This window comes from Strongylocentrotus purpuratus, unplaced genomic scaffold, assembly GCF_000002235.5.
Source record: "Strongylocentrotus purpuratus isolate Spur 01 unplaced genomic scaffold, Spur_5.0 spur5_scaffold_7, whole genome shotgun sequence".
Taxonomy (NCBI): domain Eukaryota; kingdom Metazoa; phylum Echinodermata; class Echinoidea; order Camarodonta; family Strongylocentrotidae; genus Strongylocentrotus; species Strongylocentrotus purpuratus.
This window is the reverse complement of record NW_022145613.1, coordinates 37271539-37287279: the sequence shown is the minus strand read 5'-3', so window position 1 is coordinate 37287279 and position 15741 is coordinate 37271539. Positions and strand designations below refer to the sequence as shown.

General features: G+C 37.4%; 1 protein-coding gene and 1 non-coding gene across 2 annotated transcripts; both read right to left on the bottom strand.

The window, feature by feature from the left end:
- Positions 1-503: 503 nt before the first annotated feature.
- TRNAK-UUU lies at positions 504-576 on the bottom strand. The gene has a single exon. It is a non-coding gene; the product is annotated as a tRNA-Lys (tRNA).
- Positions 577-2815: 2239 nt separating this feature from the next.
- LOC100893619 (cornifelin) lies at positions 2816-13734 on the bottom strand. The gene is made up of 5 exons (XM_003724455.3): positions 13576-13734; positions 7472-7552; positions 6584-6674; positions 5161-5300; positions 2816-3397 (listed from the first exon to the last, which is right to left on the bottom strand). The coding sequence occupies exons 2-5, from the start codon at positions 7523-7525 to the stop codon at positions 3290-3292; spliced, it is 393 nt and encodes a 130-aa protein (XP_003724503.1). The 5' UTR covers positions 7526-7552; positions 13576-13734; the 3' UTR covers positions 2816-3289.
- Between the last annotated feature and the right edge of the window lie 2007 nt (positions 13735-15741).

Here is a 15741-nt window from a genome sequence, read left to right as displayed (position 1 = left end):
CTATTCACACCAGATGCAAGAGAGGGGGAGGGAGGGAGGGAGGGAGGGAGAGAGAGAGAGAGAGAGAGGGATAGAGAGGGGAGGGAGAGAGATAGATAGATAGATAGATAGAGAGAGAGAGAGAGAGAGAGAGAGAGATAAAAAAAAAGGCGTGACTTACTGGTTAGGTGAGAGAGGGGTGAGAAAAGATGAAAAGAGGGAGATTTGAAGGGGAAAATCTTTGTTGACAGAAGAAAGGAGCTGAATAAAAGAGAAAAATATTGAATGAATATAAAAATGTCTCCAGGATGTCTCTAATTTATTCCTGTATTATTGTTCTGCACTCAACAGTTACTTCAATAAAAAGAAGAAGGAGAATATTCTTCACACTTTCACAATTCCCTTCAACATCATCTCATTTACTCCTATAGCCCTCTAATAATAATAATAATAATAATAAATAATAAAAACTTTGCTTATAAAGCGCTTACCACCAAAGTCTCCATGCGCTAAAAGTATACTCTCGCCCGATGAGGGACTTGAACCCGCGACCCTCTGATTAAAAGTCAGATGCTCTACCGACTGAGCTAACCGGGCTTACAATCCTTCCTCCGAACCCGTTCTTAAGTCTTACTTCTTCTAGAAACGCTTTAATAAACATCGTTTCCGAATACAGCTTTAATGACAGTTAAACAAATATATAACTCATAAACATATATAAGAAACAACAAAACAGCAAATTTAATTGTAATATCTAAATGTTTATTTGAAATGTAAAAAAAAAATCACTCAAAAGAATAAATCATGATAGTGTATAAATTAGTCAGCTCGATTATTTTTGTTTACAATATAGTATAGTACTTGTAGTGTAATCAATCTGAAGTATGCACACACCTAGTCACACCTACGTGTACCTTCGAATGATGTTATTAGTATTAGGTCAAGTAAATACGGGCATGCTTTTCGCATATATTAGTACTATTTCTAAAGTACATCGGTGATTATTGGATAAAATGTTTATTTGAAAGAATCGTGAAAAGATAGGACTCGCGGGTAGATGAGCCCTATTATTCGAACAGGATTATTCTAATGATGAACATTGTGAAGCTGAAACCGTCCTGTAGGATTTGAATAGTGTTTCAAGTTAATGCAGACCTGTACTCTTCATTTTATTCTTAATTAGCTCTCTTATCTTTCATGTTCTCGTTCAGCATCAACATGATCAATGATTTCCCATGTTACAGTTATTAACTACCATCAAAAAAAGTGATTAAAAAAATGTAACAAATTCGTCCCTATTTTCACGAAGTGACGGTAGTGTGGAAAATAGTAACGCAAAGTGAATGCAATTTTTTTTCACTACCGTCACTTCGTGAAAACAGCGACGAATTATCGAATGAATTCTGATTACAATAGTCCCATTCGTTACAACTTCTCACGTTTTTAATAGTGGCAAAACGATGAATAAATGCATTAAATGAACAAATAATAATACATACTAGTATTGGGGGAATGCTGTTGCTATTAAGGCTCCAAAATTGAATGAAGAGAGAAGTGAAGAGGCTGGGAAAAGAACGACCTGTGGGAGACCACACACTTTTCATCGCATCAGTCGCCTTGTTTCTGTCTGGTCGACATCATCACCAGTAAGGCATCAATAAAATACACTCTTAAAACTGAAATGTTGAATCACCATTTAAAAGGGCCGAGGAGTGACAACTCTTTCAAAATGGTAGATTAACACTTTGAACATGCTGGATCCAACCTTTATAGTGTTGGATCCAGCATGTTCAAAGTGTTAATCTACCATTTTGAAAGAGTTGTCACTCCTCGGCCCTTTTAAATGGTGATTCAACATTTCAGTTTTAAGAGTGTACATGTAAGATTGAAGATCAATTTCTCTCTGTGTTTGATTTATGTTGAACAAGTTTAAAATTCAGCCAGGAGATAAAATTCAGCCAGGAGATTTTTTCTCAATTCCCCACACTCCTACGTCATAAACAAATATACAAAAACAATGTTGAAAATATAAAACTTCATGAAACTGTATAAACAGAGCTTCGAGCAAGATAAGGCAATAAATTCAAGGAATATTTTAAGATAGAGTATGATACAGATTAGATGAATTGTTTTTTAATTCGTGTCCATATCTCAGTCTACCATTAAGATGTACAGTTTCCTAGCCCAAATTATTAAATAGTTGTATAATGATAACATGCTTATGGATTGGCTAAATACTTGATGAAATTCTATTAGGTATGAAGGTATAGATTGAATCACAATATTCTCACATTTTAGACACAAATCGATCTACAACAGCGCTTCTCAACCGATGGGCTGCGAAATATATCATATAAATATGATAATATAATGAGGTTATTTAGGCGAATTGTGTTCCTATGTCGTTCCAAATGTCTCATGAAGTATAAAATATATATGTTTATCAGAAAAAAACTGAATGAATTACTCGTAAAATGACCTTTATTCGTTCTTGCTACTATATGATTACACAATGAATGTATTTTATATTTTACAGATACTACAACGGCAGTCACAACGACGTAGACGAACGAAACAAAGTACGCTTAACTATTAAATACATTGTATATGAATATAAGTTTAGATATACTACTTAACAATTTCTGTGGTTATTTTCTTTCCATGCACTTTACTAAGGAAATTACTTTCAACTATTTTCGAAGCTCCAAAAGATCAAACAATAAGGGCCGAATTCACAAAGGAGGTTTGTCGACAAACCTCCTTTTGTTTCGAAAAACCTCCTTTTGTTATTTACAAACCAGGTTTGTAAAAAACGCGTCAAAACGCGTCATATGACGTACATAAACCTCGGTTTGTCGACAAACCTCCTTTGTGAATTCGGGCCTTAGGTTTTCGAGATGGGCTCTCTGATTTCACTCCCTCCTGCCCTGAATTAAAAATGCCTGAGGTTTTGCTCGATTGTTTTGCTTCTCCAAAAGAGAACTGAGTTTCTGTAGTTGTTGTTAAAAGGCAATCAAATTAATAAAAAAAAACATGCTACTTCATTGCTGTAACTGTTTTTCAGAGTTTTAACTTTTTAATACGAGGCATAAATGGCTTGTTCAAATTGTTCTTTAAAAAAATAATAATGACAATTTCAATGAATAATAAAGAACTTTGTACAGTGAAAGAAATGATTGACTTGAATACAAAATCATCGTCTCTTTTGTTGATATATCAATGTATAAGTTGTGAAGATTCTTGTGAAAGATGGCTCATAGCACCGCCTGTGAAATGCTGGTAAGTTGGTTGGCTGGGATTGGCCCTGGTTTCACACCTGAGCCTTGCCTGATTTGATATCCTGCACCTCACGACTCAGCTGACACAGTGTGCACGGTCCACAGAAGGTGGTCATGCAGCAGTCGTTCATCAGTGTGCCCTGTATGGATGAGAGAGAGAGAGAGATGAACGTTGGTCTAAGTTTATGCGAAATATCATTTTCATTTTTAATGGCAAAAACAGGGGATTATGTACATGTTAAAATGAAGGTCCTTCCCTATTAGTACACAAAGATAACATCGATAACAAGAAAAACAACTTTATTCATTATAGGAAAGCATGGAATTAAAAAAAAAATACCCTTTCATACTTTTGTGGAAACAATAATTGATCACAATCAAGAATGAATGGCAAACGATTGGGTCCGAATTCACAAAGGAGGTTTGTCGAAAAACCTTGGTTTTCGTGCGTCATACGACGCGTTTCGACGCGTTTTTACAAACCAGGTTTATAGAAACGCGTCATAATTATGACGTACGAAACCCAAGGTTTGTCGACAAACCTCCTTTGTGAATTCGGGCCTTGGAGTTTCGTATTCATCGATGTTCGATGGTATAGACAGGTTATAGACGAGATCTATTACAACATTATCAAATCTAGTGATAGTGATTTTGGGAAAACGTATGTGAAAAATATAATTGTTTTCCTCTCATTAGGCAAACGCTTTAAAAAGGGGAGCAAACCTTGCCGTTGTTATTTACATTGTTTATTTTTATAAGAATAAGTCTTTGATTATTTTTTGTATACTGATCATTGATGACTTCAGAACTATTAAACAATAAGCATCTTTGTATGATTGATCATTTAGATTTTGTTTAATTTGACGTGAGAAAAGGATTTAACAGATTATTAAAAGATGACGGTGTAGCATTTTCTGATATCTTTTGCAAAAAAAAAGAAACATGTATTAAACGGCTTGGTATTCCAGCCACAGTTATCGTGAGGTGAAAGTGAATGGTCTTCGTGAAGTGAGACGTAGAGGTCGCGATTCCCATTCTCGTAAGAAGATGACTTGAGTAGTTTACACCGTGGTCAATATTCGCGGATCAATCTTAGCGTTGTCTGATGTAGAATAGATGGTGAATCAGAGTAGGTGTCAATTAACGGTTCTAGAACAATAACCCCCTGGGCAATCACCAACGTTGGCCATTTACCAGCAGAATTATATCCCCCCAAGGACAATTACCCCCGGAAAGTTATCCCCCCGAAAAATTACCCCCTAGAACACATACCTCCTATGAAAATGACCCCCTTTGACAAACATCCTCCCGCATCCCCCCCCCCTTCTCCCCGCGAGGACAAATACCCCCAGAAAAAAAATGCTTCCATTAAATCAACTTATTATCAGGGTAGACATCCCCTTTAATGAACAAGGGGGCTGGGGTAATTGTCCTAGGGTGTAATTTTCAGGGGTAGAACGTGATTGTCCTCTGGGGGTAATTGTTCTGGGGGTAATTTTCTGGAGGGTAATTGTTCTCGGTGGGTGGGGGGGGGGGGGTGGTTGTTCTTGGGGAAATTATGACAAAGTAGAGTTGCAGATCGTGTCAATTTTGAAAGTGTGTTTCACACAAGGCGTCATTTTGTTGGCGCATACATATGAAGTTTGTGAAAAAATCAAACTTCAAGGCGATGTTCATGATATTTGCAATATTCATTTTGAAAATTATTGAGGAAGAATTTTTTTTATCACAGTGGCTAATGCAGTCACATATGGGTAGATGACATATAGCGCTGGTTGAATTCCTAACATTCCTCGAGCAACCTTCAAGTACTACAAAAGAAAGAAAAAATTTATAATAGCTGTGTGTCAAGTAGGCAATGCGCAAAAAAGAGATTGGTGCTATGTCAGGAAGAAGAAATTACCCTAATATTGTGACGTCCTCTGATTTGCGCCCTCATCACTCCCAGAGCTCCAGGTGTGCAAATGGGAACGCAGCAGTGTTCACCCATCTCCGTAGACACACAGCATTGGTAGCAGGTTCCAAGGAACAGACCACACAGACCTGCGTAGACAGAGAAACATAATCATGTTAGTCATTAGTAACGGATTGATTGATGAGAGTGAGGGAGAGAGAGAGGGGGGGGGCAGAGGGAGAGAGAAAGAGACATTGAGAGACAGGGACAGAGATAGCTAGAAAGAGGGGGGCAGAGGGAGAGAGAAAGAGAGAGGGGGGGGGGAGAGGAGAGAGAGAGAGAGAGAGAGAGAGAGAGAGAGAGAGAGAGAGAGAGAGAGACACACACACACACACACCCACAGACAGAGACAGAGATAGTGAGAGAGAGAGAAAGAGAGAGAGAGGGATAGAGAAAGAGACAGAAAGACATGGAGAGCGAGAGAGAGAGACCGAGGGAGGGAGAAAGAGAGAGAGAGAGAGAGGAGAAAGAAAGAGAGGGGAGAGACCGAGGGAGCGGTAGAGTGTAGGAAAGAGAGAGATGTAGGAAAGAGAGAGAGATAGAGAGAGAAAGATAGAGAGAGTGTGTGTGTGCGCGCAAACCAAGAAGGGGAGGGGCTGGTTAGAGGGGGATGGATGCGGGCAAAGAAAAGGGAAAGGGAATAAGTTTGAGAGGACGTAAGAATTGATTTCCTCATTATATCTGAATAATATAAAAGATTTGCGCTCGTGTTATATTAAAGCAGCCAATTTACACATCCTAACATTCAACACCCAAAATCTCACGAGTCTAAAATCTATTAAGAACAACAATGTTGTCGGACATGGGGGCGTGGTTCAGGACATCCGAAATATCATTCAGGATTTATTGGGATTAAAGACCGATTTCCAGCTGTTTGTTCAATAATTCCAAGCTCTCACCTTCCCCATGACAAAATCATAGTGACTGGATATTAGAGCTACTGTGATTATGAACCAAGATTAACATTCTTAAACGATTTACACGAAAATGGCTAAATAATCTGCCAGGAGGAAACCGATTATAACAACATTTCTTAGACAATGCTACGTAGCACGATCATGATAATCATAAGGAAAATTCTCAAACTATTGCAAATATAAATATCGGCCACATTTTTGATATACCGCAGCAACTGCGAGACCAACCTTGGACTAACAAAATAAATTAAATACACCAAGCTGAAATAATTGCATTTGCCTAAAATGGGGGGAGGGGGGGGGGGGGAGATTGTAGCCAGGATTTATTATGTAATGATCTCATTATCAATTGATGAATACTGCAAGAGATAAAAAGTTATCGAAGATAACCAACCAAGAACTAAATAAACCAAATAACATTAATTTTTTTTCTTCTTCAATATTTGCAAACTTACAGATAGGAATATCATTGAAGCATTCGAAAATTCCTGAGTTCCATTCACGAGGTCCTCCACGCGGCATCAACGGATTGCTTATAGTTGTCATCTGATCATACCAAAAATATAATATAAACGACATCAAATAAAAATAAATCTGTTATATTTCAGAATTAACTCTTCCAGAGCTTATTGGTACTACAAAAGCGAAGAATAGCAAATTTCGTTTTGCACTCGTGAGACTAAATCGCAATAATGAACAGAAAGCCAATATTGGAGGGGAAAAAAGGAAGCTAAACTGAAATCTTTAATGCTCAAACATGGTTTGCAGGTTAATTATAAATACACTCTAAATTTTCAATGTGTATTTTGATGATGACTTTGCTCCTGCGGGAATAGTGGGGCAGAGCATGTACACACTATATCCTGAGAGGGGAATGGGTATGCATCTTTCAGTATAAGGTGCGTGATACTGAGAAGTACTGTACACTACACAACACCCAACGATTCGACTACGGTTCAATGTCGAAAAAAATTGCAATGGAAGTGAAATAAATAGATGATATTCTATCCGTCTGAGATCTTGAAAGTTTCTAACGGGTATTAAAATCCCAATTTCATCGTATTTTTTAATTCCTCTGGAAGGAAAAAGGGCTAAATCGGCAATAAGTCGCTGTTTAATCCGTACAACGTCGAAAGGATTTTGCAATCCATCGGCCATTTTCTTCGCCTGCAAAGCCAACAGCACTCTGCAAATTCAATAACGCTATATACAAATGACAATTCGGGGCCACAATCATGGAAAAGGTATACATTTTTAAATTACATTTGAAAGCGTATTCATATTTCTTTCAAAATTCATTCGCTCTCAGATTTGGTGTGTTGTGGTAACCCACTGAACTATACCTGTACTGTAGTTACGGGCTGCTGTATGATGGCTTGCTGTTGACTTGGATCCATTTTAGCTGATGATCAAGTATACTCCAACTGTAATAGAGAGAGAGAGAGAGAGAGAGAGAGAGAGAGAGAGAGAGAGAGAGAGAGAGAGAGAGAGAGAGAAAAGAGATAGACAGAGATTGATTAAATACCATACAGCGAGGCTATGGCGTAGCGTGGATTCACTTAATGGGGCACTCGCATCGCCGAAGGGGGAGGTGGAGGGGGTCACCAGACGCTAATATTACTAGGTGGATTCAATGGGAATTGTTAGTAACAAGGCCACCAATATTTTATTAGATGGGACTTACTTTATGCGGTACCTTCTCCTTCTTCCTTCCATTTCTCAACCTCCCCCGTATTTTTCTTTCTTTTTCTCGTTTCGCCATTCGATTAGAGGCACGTACATGTACCCCAAGCTTCCTGCAGCTACAAGTACACCTGACTGTAAACAGGCACGATCAATCAAAATTCTCGTTCGACCATATTGTGCAGCCATAGATAATGTAAAACGATAGTTGTAGATTTCAAATTTGTAATTCATATATTAGGTGGCAGGATATATAAGCAGGGTTTGATTTCTAAATTGCTTTGACATTGGGTTATTTGACTACTGTCAAATAATTGATGAAATATATCTTTTTCTTATAATATCAGGGTTTAATTAACATTTTAAGCGGCAAGAAATATGAGCAGGATCTGTTTGTTTTCTAAATTGCATTGACATTAGGTTATTTGACTACTGTCAAATAATTGACGAAATATATCTTTCATCTTAAGATATCAGGGTGCCAGGCAACATTTGCCATGGCTGTACATTGTCCTTGGGGAATGATACCACTCATACATTACACAACGTGACTTTTACATCTATAGTCAGTGGGCAGCATGGTGGGGGATCAAGGCTTCTCAGACAGGGGGGGGGGGGCAGATCCAGAAAATAAGACATCCCTCTTCACACTATCGTGACTATATATTATAATTCGAAATCGAAATCGAAGTAAACATACTCTTTTATCAATGATACTAAATCTATCCTTTTTGTATAAGAAACATTGGCTCGCGTTTCACTCTCGATTCTTTCTGTCCATTAACTACCATCAGGCATGACATGGCATCATTAACTTTACATATAGTGTTCTTTATATCATCAGAAGTTACTATTGTAAACAGTGTAGCTAGAAAACCCACCGTTCGACCCCTTAGTTTAAGCAAGTCACCTTTTATAATAATAATAATAATAGTGGCTACTTGTATAGCGCACAGGTCCACCTTTCGGTGCTCATGGCGCTTATCTTTTATAGACATATTTCAATTAAAATATGGGGCGTAGCACAACAAACTTCATGCTTACGATGAAACTCTTCTACGTCATGTTTATCTAATTTATATTGATTTTGAATTTAATAAAACATGTAATTTAATTACCCTTTTCTACTCATGGGCTGTATTGGGAAGAAAAAAAAATTATCGACGTCATATTAATGCACATGAATACGTACTGTGTTTGAAAAGATGATAATCAAAGCAATCATGTATTAAACAAAAACATAGAATAAGAATGGTTGACATATTTGAGGGTTAAATTATAAGGTCTTTATCACGCGTCGGTCGGGCACAGATAAAGAGAGGGGGGGGGGTTCTGTTTAAAATCCATGAGTACTTGAGATATACCAGCTGCAGATTGCCTGGTTAGATTTGCCCCGTGTAAAAATGCCCCATGCCTACCCTCTCGATCCGCCACTGATAATAACGAAAAGCTCTGTGCATCCCTAAAATTGGTTTGAGTGTATGTATGCCTTGATAGAAGCCTGACCTCAGACGAGCAAAACTAATCAAGAAAACATGCAGTGGTAAATTATTCATGAAAACTCACTGAGGGAAAGCATATTAAGAAAGTGGAGGGGTAGAACGGAGATGAGGAATAGATGAGGCGCATTTGGCAATAAGACATCAGCTTACTGATTTGATTTATCATGTTAATTATACCATTATACCAACCGGACTGTGTCATCCATTCCAAATCCAACAGTGCATACTGTAAACACAGCCCAAAAAAGTATCCCCTAGGCCCCTCATTATGTCTTGAGCCCTGTTTACATGTTAGAGTCCAAATGGACCTTTAAATGTGCTAGCCATTTGTTCTTGATAAAAAATTTACAATCAATTTGTACCTAAAATGTGATGGCTTGTTTCTTCTTATTAGGGACTTCTTTGTGAATCCGTCCCTTCATGTAATACACCACACGGAGATGCTCAGATGTTAACGCAAATTACATATCCATCGGGCGCTCGCCGCTATTTGGTGATGGTAGGTTGAGTCATGGCTATTGAGTCATGGGTATACTCGGACAATTTGTTTACTGCATATATAAGAGCGTATGCAAGGAAGATGCAACCAGGCCTGGATGCAACCGCAGGGCATATCGTTTGGGAAGAGCAGGCATCTTACGGAATGAGAATCTTGAAAGCAAGAATAATTTATTTTGCAATGACCGTAACATAATTGTGGCGCATTTCTTCCCATAAAAGAAAACACAAATGGCAAGTACAAATACCAACATGGGCTTGATGAGATACGAAATGGAGACTTACTTTCTTGAACATATGGAGAAAAAAATGTGTCGACTCGCGATAGAATGATCTAATACATGGAATATTTAGAATCCAATCTCTAAAAAATATATCATTCGTAGAAAGATGTTTTCCGAATGTGTTCTACTACTAAAAGTTAAGCCATGACATGAAAAGCCACCCGGGCTCTAGATAATAAATTATCAGGAAATTGATGACGCTAAGTATTTGTATAAAAGTTGATAACCCTATAGCACCTTGTTTTTTTTTTGCACAAGACATTTCTTGGGGAAGGGGATTTGGCTGAAACCCCCCCCCCAAAAAAAAAAATAAAAAAATAAAATAAATAAATAAATAAATAAAATTAAAAATATTGATAAATACCACTTCCACCCCCCCCCCCCTTGGAGTCGTATAGTAGAATGAGGAAAGAAAGAGAGGAGCATTGATAAAGAACAGGTTAAAAACGTTTACAAACAAATCTTTGGAGAGAGAGAGAGAGAGAGAACCGAAAAGACGAACGAAAGGAATAAATCGACAAGCCTTACATCGAACCGGTAACCTTGACTAAGGTTGATGATAAAAACTGCCCAATAATGTATGAAATGTTATTTATTATATTCCTTCTACTGTACTAACCCACTAACATGCAAAAAAAAATCCTGAAAAAATTCTCGAACCACAAAGATATTTTCTGGTTTTCTTTGAAGGCGCAATGTGTAACTCCCTCTAACATAAATTAACCCAACCGTTTTTCCATGAAAATAAGACATAAAACAGGCTTTGAAATAATGTTTCAACACTTTAATGGTTGGAATAGTATATAGAGCCAATTTATTGCTTTGTGAAATTTACATTCACCTAAAATTGTATTTAATCATATAGTTGGGAAAATTTAGGAATCGATCAGATCAATTTTCCCCAATTTTAATGATTAATAAAAGTCTGTTTTCACTAAAAATTTCAGATTATCTTTAATTGTACATCTAGCAATGAAGTCACTACCTTAGCACCATTTTCTATCATCTGAACAATGTTACCAAGTCCCTTTAAAGGGAGGAAGAAGAAGCAAAAACAAGAGGATAAGGAAAAGGGAGGGAAGCAGGAAAGAGATGAGACAGCATCCTAACCGACCAGAGAAGAAACAACATGAACATATTGGGGATTAGATACATGATGTTACCCCCCCCCCCCCACACACACACACACAGTTTTTGTTGTGAAAGAATAAACAGCATTTATTTCTAAAAACGGCGATCATGAATAGAATTCATACACACGCGATGTTTATTTTTAATGGAATTATGAATAAAATAAATCTGAAATCTGACTAATAAATCTTCTTTTGAAATACGCAAAAAGTTATGAATGATGCGTAGGACAATAAAATCTTAATAGCTTAACGATGGTGACTTAGTATTGGACTCTCTATCACAATTTCAGCATGTCCTCCTGCTTTCATTACTATATATATCAGAGAAACTAGTAAATCAAGAAGAGTTACCATCTTGTAGATGACGGAAACTAAGAAAAAATTATGATGTTATGATGACAAATAGATGCTGAATGGAGAGACTAGCAAAGCACGAATACTTCGTGTCAGTCAGAACTGAGGAGTCTCTACACATAATAATTGTGCATTGACACTCCGAGGGCAGCGCAGGGGTCATCCAGGTTAGTAACTACCCTCTCACAGCAAACGATCGTGACTTTGGGAGGAATTTGCCTTTTCCATGGCAACGTGAAATTGAGATGAATTCGCAGACATAAATTGAAAGTTGGGTAGATGTGTCCAGCCGAGAAATGGCACATATTATAGGGGCCGGGGATTATGAACAGTCGGGTATTCAGATTACTTTTAGGTGTGGCTAGTATATACACGCTGGAGATGTGACTCTTCTTGTGTAGAGGGGTATGGGACATTCTGCAGAGTACTGCATGCATGAAATTACTAGCATCATTACACAAACCCTTATGTATCGGCCCACTGTTGATAATTGTAATGATGCAGAACACAGATGATAATGGTAATCGCATCTGTTATTTTACAGACGGGATGGTAAACAACAGGACTTTCAACCCTCAACGTCGTCAATAAACTCTCATCTACAAATTGATACACCCTATCCGCACTTCCAGTTGAAACTCAGACGAGTATTTTGGAGCACCAATCAACCAAGTACCAAGTACCAGAGACACACGGATCTGGTTTCACGAAGAAGAACATTTCTCACATTACTGTCTACGCACACAAAATGTACTATTTATTTTGCCCACAAGGTAAACAAATCATATTTGGGCAACGGTAGCCTCATATTTGGACAACCAGTTTGTTCATTTGTAATTTCATATCTAATATCTTGTTTAAGTATATTTATATGACGTATTTCAAAGTTTTTGCTTGCTTCAATTATTAAGAATCTGGATAGAGATATTCAGGCAGAAGACTTGAGACCCTCGCCAGCAAAAATGTGCATCGATGTAACTTGTTCTCATCATGCCTAAACTCAAATGGAGAACGTAAAATTCAATGCATAATAAATGAAAGTTAGGAAAGATTAATTAATACCTGTGCTATAGTATGAAGAACGACCATACTATATTTTTGATTGTTCAGATGAATAACACAGTGCTTAATTTCACCCATTATTTTACATATTTTAAAGGATATCGCCAGAAATCTACACGCTTTTAGCTCACCATGAATCATGTGTCAACTTTCTATCAAAGCCAAGGACAAGGTGTAAGATGATGATTAAGGGCACGCCCCCCTCCCCTCCCCTCCCCTCTCTCCCTTCAACAACATATCAGCAATCGGGTCCAACAAACGTCATAAAATTGCATGGATCGTGTTTTTCCCCATAGATATAGCTTCATGTAATCAACAACCATCATAATAGTCTAGAAGACTTTAAAAAATAAATTAAATATCAAATCGTAAGTTTAAAGCAAACAGAGGGTATGGCGAGATGAACAGTTACTTTGACTGGCTATAACCATAATTATGTAGGCCTGTCTGCATCTTAAGCTCGTTGCACACGAGGCGCTAATTCGTCTGACGTAGTACTGCGTCACTGGACTAGCGCGGTCTTTGACGCAGCATGTGCATCAGAGTGATATCGTAAAGAGGGTGAATACAACCATAAGTTGTATTACAACCTAAACAACTGGTAGACAGTATTTGAAATAACTGGTGCATGTACTACATGTAGTGGCTCTATTAGCACAGGCAACAACGTAATTAAAATAACGCCTCGTGTGAAACGAGATTTATAATCCAAAATGAATATATATACACACGTCCTCATAACAATGTTACGCCAAGGGTATCAGCTATATCACTATCAGCCAATCCTAGCTGTACCATCGTATCTCGCATATGATAGAGCGGAACAGTCTCAATGCACGATAAAATCTCACACATTCACTAACACTATTCACTAACGAAGTGACACAAGGTATATACGATTATATGGAAGAAAATGACGAGAAAAACTTACCTGAATATCTGACTGTTTAAACACTGGAAAGTGTTTCTCCGAGATATGGCGCTTATCTTCAGGTTAACTTACGCTGGATGAAATTTTTGAATGTATTGCCTTGTGAAAGTATATCGCCTACTTATTTTGCACTCCCGCGCATCCCACATCAGACTCCGTACGGTACGAGAGCGCATCAGACCAGGCCGCTCCCAAATTTATTCTCTTTCTTGATAGTCTACACTTTCGGACTGTAACTGTCTTGTCTAACACGTCTCTCGTATGAATGGAGAGTAGGACTCTACGTTTCATTAATTCAATTCAATTCAATTCAGAACTTTATTTCAGACTCAGCTGCACAAGGCAGAGGTCCATAATTATGTTGCATACAGATACGGAAAAGAGCTGAGTATGAACATGATGAGTATAATAACAACAAATCTTACAACGAGTATCCGAAACTAAACTGTACTACGTCAATCTAAACTGTAAGTGTAACCTATATAGCAATCTATCTCTAAACTGTACCTGTAACTGTAACTGTCGCTGAATAGGGGTTACTGTTTACAATTTGAGATGTACTTTCAAGACTTTCAATTATTATCTATGCCTTATCTGCGTCAGAATCAACTTATGAGCCCTCAGCTTCAGAAAACACTAGTGATTTAATCAATAGTGATTTAATCAATAGATAACTTCTTATAAATATAGGCTTGTATCTTCACGGAAATGCTAGAAAGAAAACAAATCAAAAATAATAATAACAGATACAAAGAAAAATGTAAGCAACTTACAGTCAATAATACTGGAGAAGAAACACGAAAAAGTTGAACCAAACCAGAAAATAGCATTAAATGCTAATTGTGTCTGGTACCACTTACACACAAAAGTAATAGATATATGAACAACTAGTGAATACATACTTAAGCAACAAGCTATTCTACACCTAGGCTAAAATATGTTCTGTGATTAAATACAAAACTTTGGTATTTTACACTAAAAAAAAAGATACAGAATTATAACACATTATATTCACAAAAAGACAAGAACCTTGGTTCAAAGTTCAAAACAATTATTATATTAACATGTGTGATATTAGAGTTCTACGAAAGCAGGACACTAATGTTTTCTCCCGTATTGATAGGGGTAGATCATTCCAAAAACATGTGCCTGTGAATGACACTGACAGTTTACCGTTAAAGTGCATAGACTTACGTGCACTTTTTGGCGAGTGGGGTAAAGCGCCTTTTGCAAGGAGGTTTCAGTATCCTAATTTTCCTCCAAATTTTGGACATCGTTTTCTGGAGAAAAATACATAATTTACATTTAGGTATACCTCCTGCCTAATATGAGACTATTCGGACATTCCACTGCAGGAATATGAGGATGTCCGGGCCCTTTCTTTCTTAACGTACCCAACAAACGCTCAAATTCATTGTCATCTTGCGCGGAAAGTTTCTCCACCACTCAAACTCCAAACGCCGTTTTATCACCTCCACCCCCTTCCCCACACTCATGTCTTTGCTGATCCGGCAATTATTTCATGCAATCTCTTTAATTAAAAAAAGGAGAAAATAATAAACTTTCAGGTATTTACCACCAATGTTAATTAAAGTGCTCTTCCCCAAACATCACTTAATTGTAGTATTTAAACACTGTATTAACTCGACAAAATGAATACATATTATGGAAATGTAAGACAAATATTGGAACCAGTTCAGACAAAATGACAAATGACAAAATGAGGTAAAAGATTTGCTCTGTAATAATTTCGAAGCAACTTTTAAACATGAACATTTTCTTAGTAACTATGCTATACATTTCGTAATGACATAATCATATTCAGTAATAATAATCGCATGATGAACTTTAACAAAACATAATTAAGAGCACTAATTACTCTTAAACTCAAGATACACATTTTAAACGTATAATGAGGCCGCTCACTGACTCCTTCCCAAAATCGCCACAACGCAGTTTGGTACTGAATACTGAATATCAACCCTAGCTATCATCACAGAATATTATTTAATCGTATGGATGTCCAACTATGCCCTCTCGATCTTCTTTTCCCCCTCAAGACACCAAGGTACATGTACCGCCGCAATCACAGAGTAAAACCTATATGCCTATGGCCTACATCCCCGTAGAGGTCAAGTGCTTTTAACGCATACGTTAGATATGTCA

Bases quoted from the DNA above. Each gene is read 5' to 3' on its own strand.
- LOC100893619 (XM_003724455.3), bottom strand. From the start codon at position 7,525: ATGGATCCAAGTCAACAGCAAGCCATCATACAGCAGCCCGTAACTACA. The intron at 6,675-7,471 runs GTATAGTTCAGT...TGGTATGATCAG, and splicing joins AGCCCGTAACTACAGTACAG to ATGACAACTATAAGCAATCC. The intron at 5,301-6,583 runs GTAAGTTTGCAA...CTGTCTACGCAG, and splicing joins CTTCAATGATATTCCTATCT to GTCTGTGTGGTCTGTTCCTT.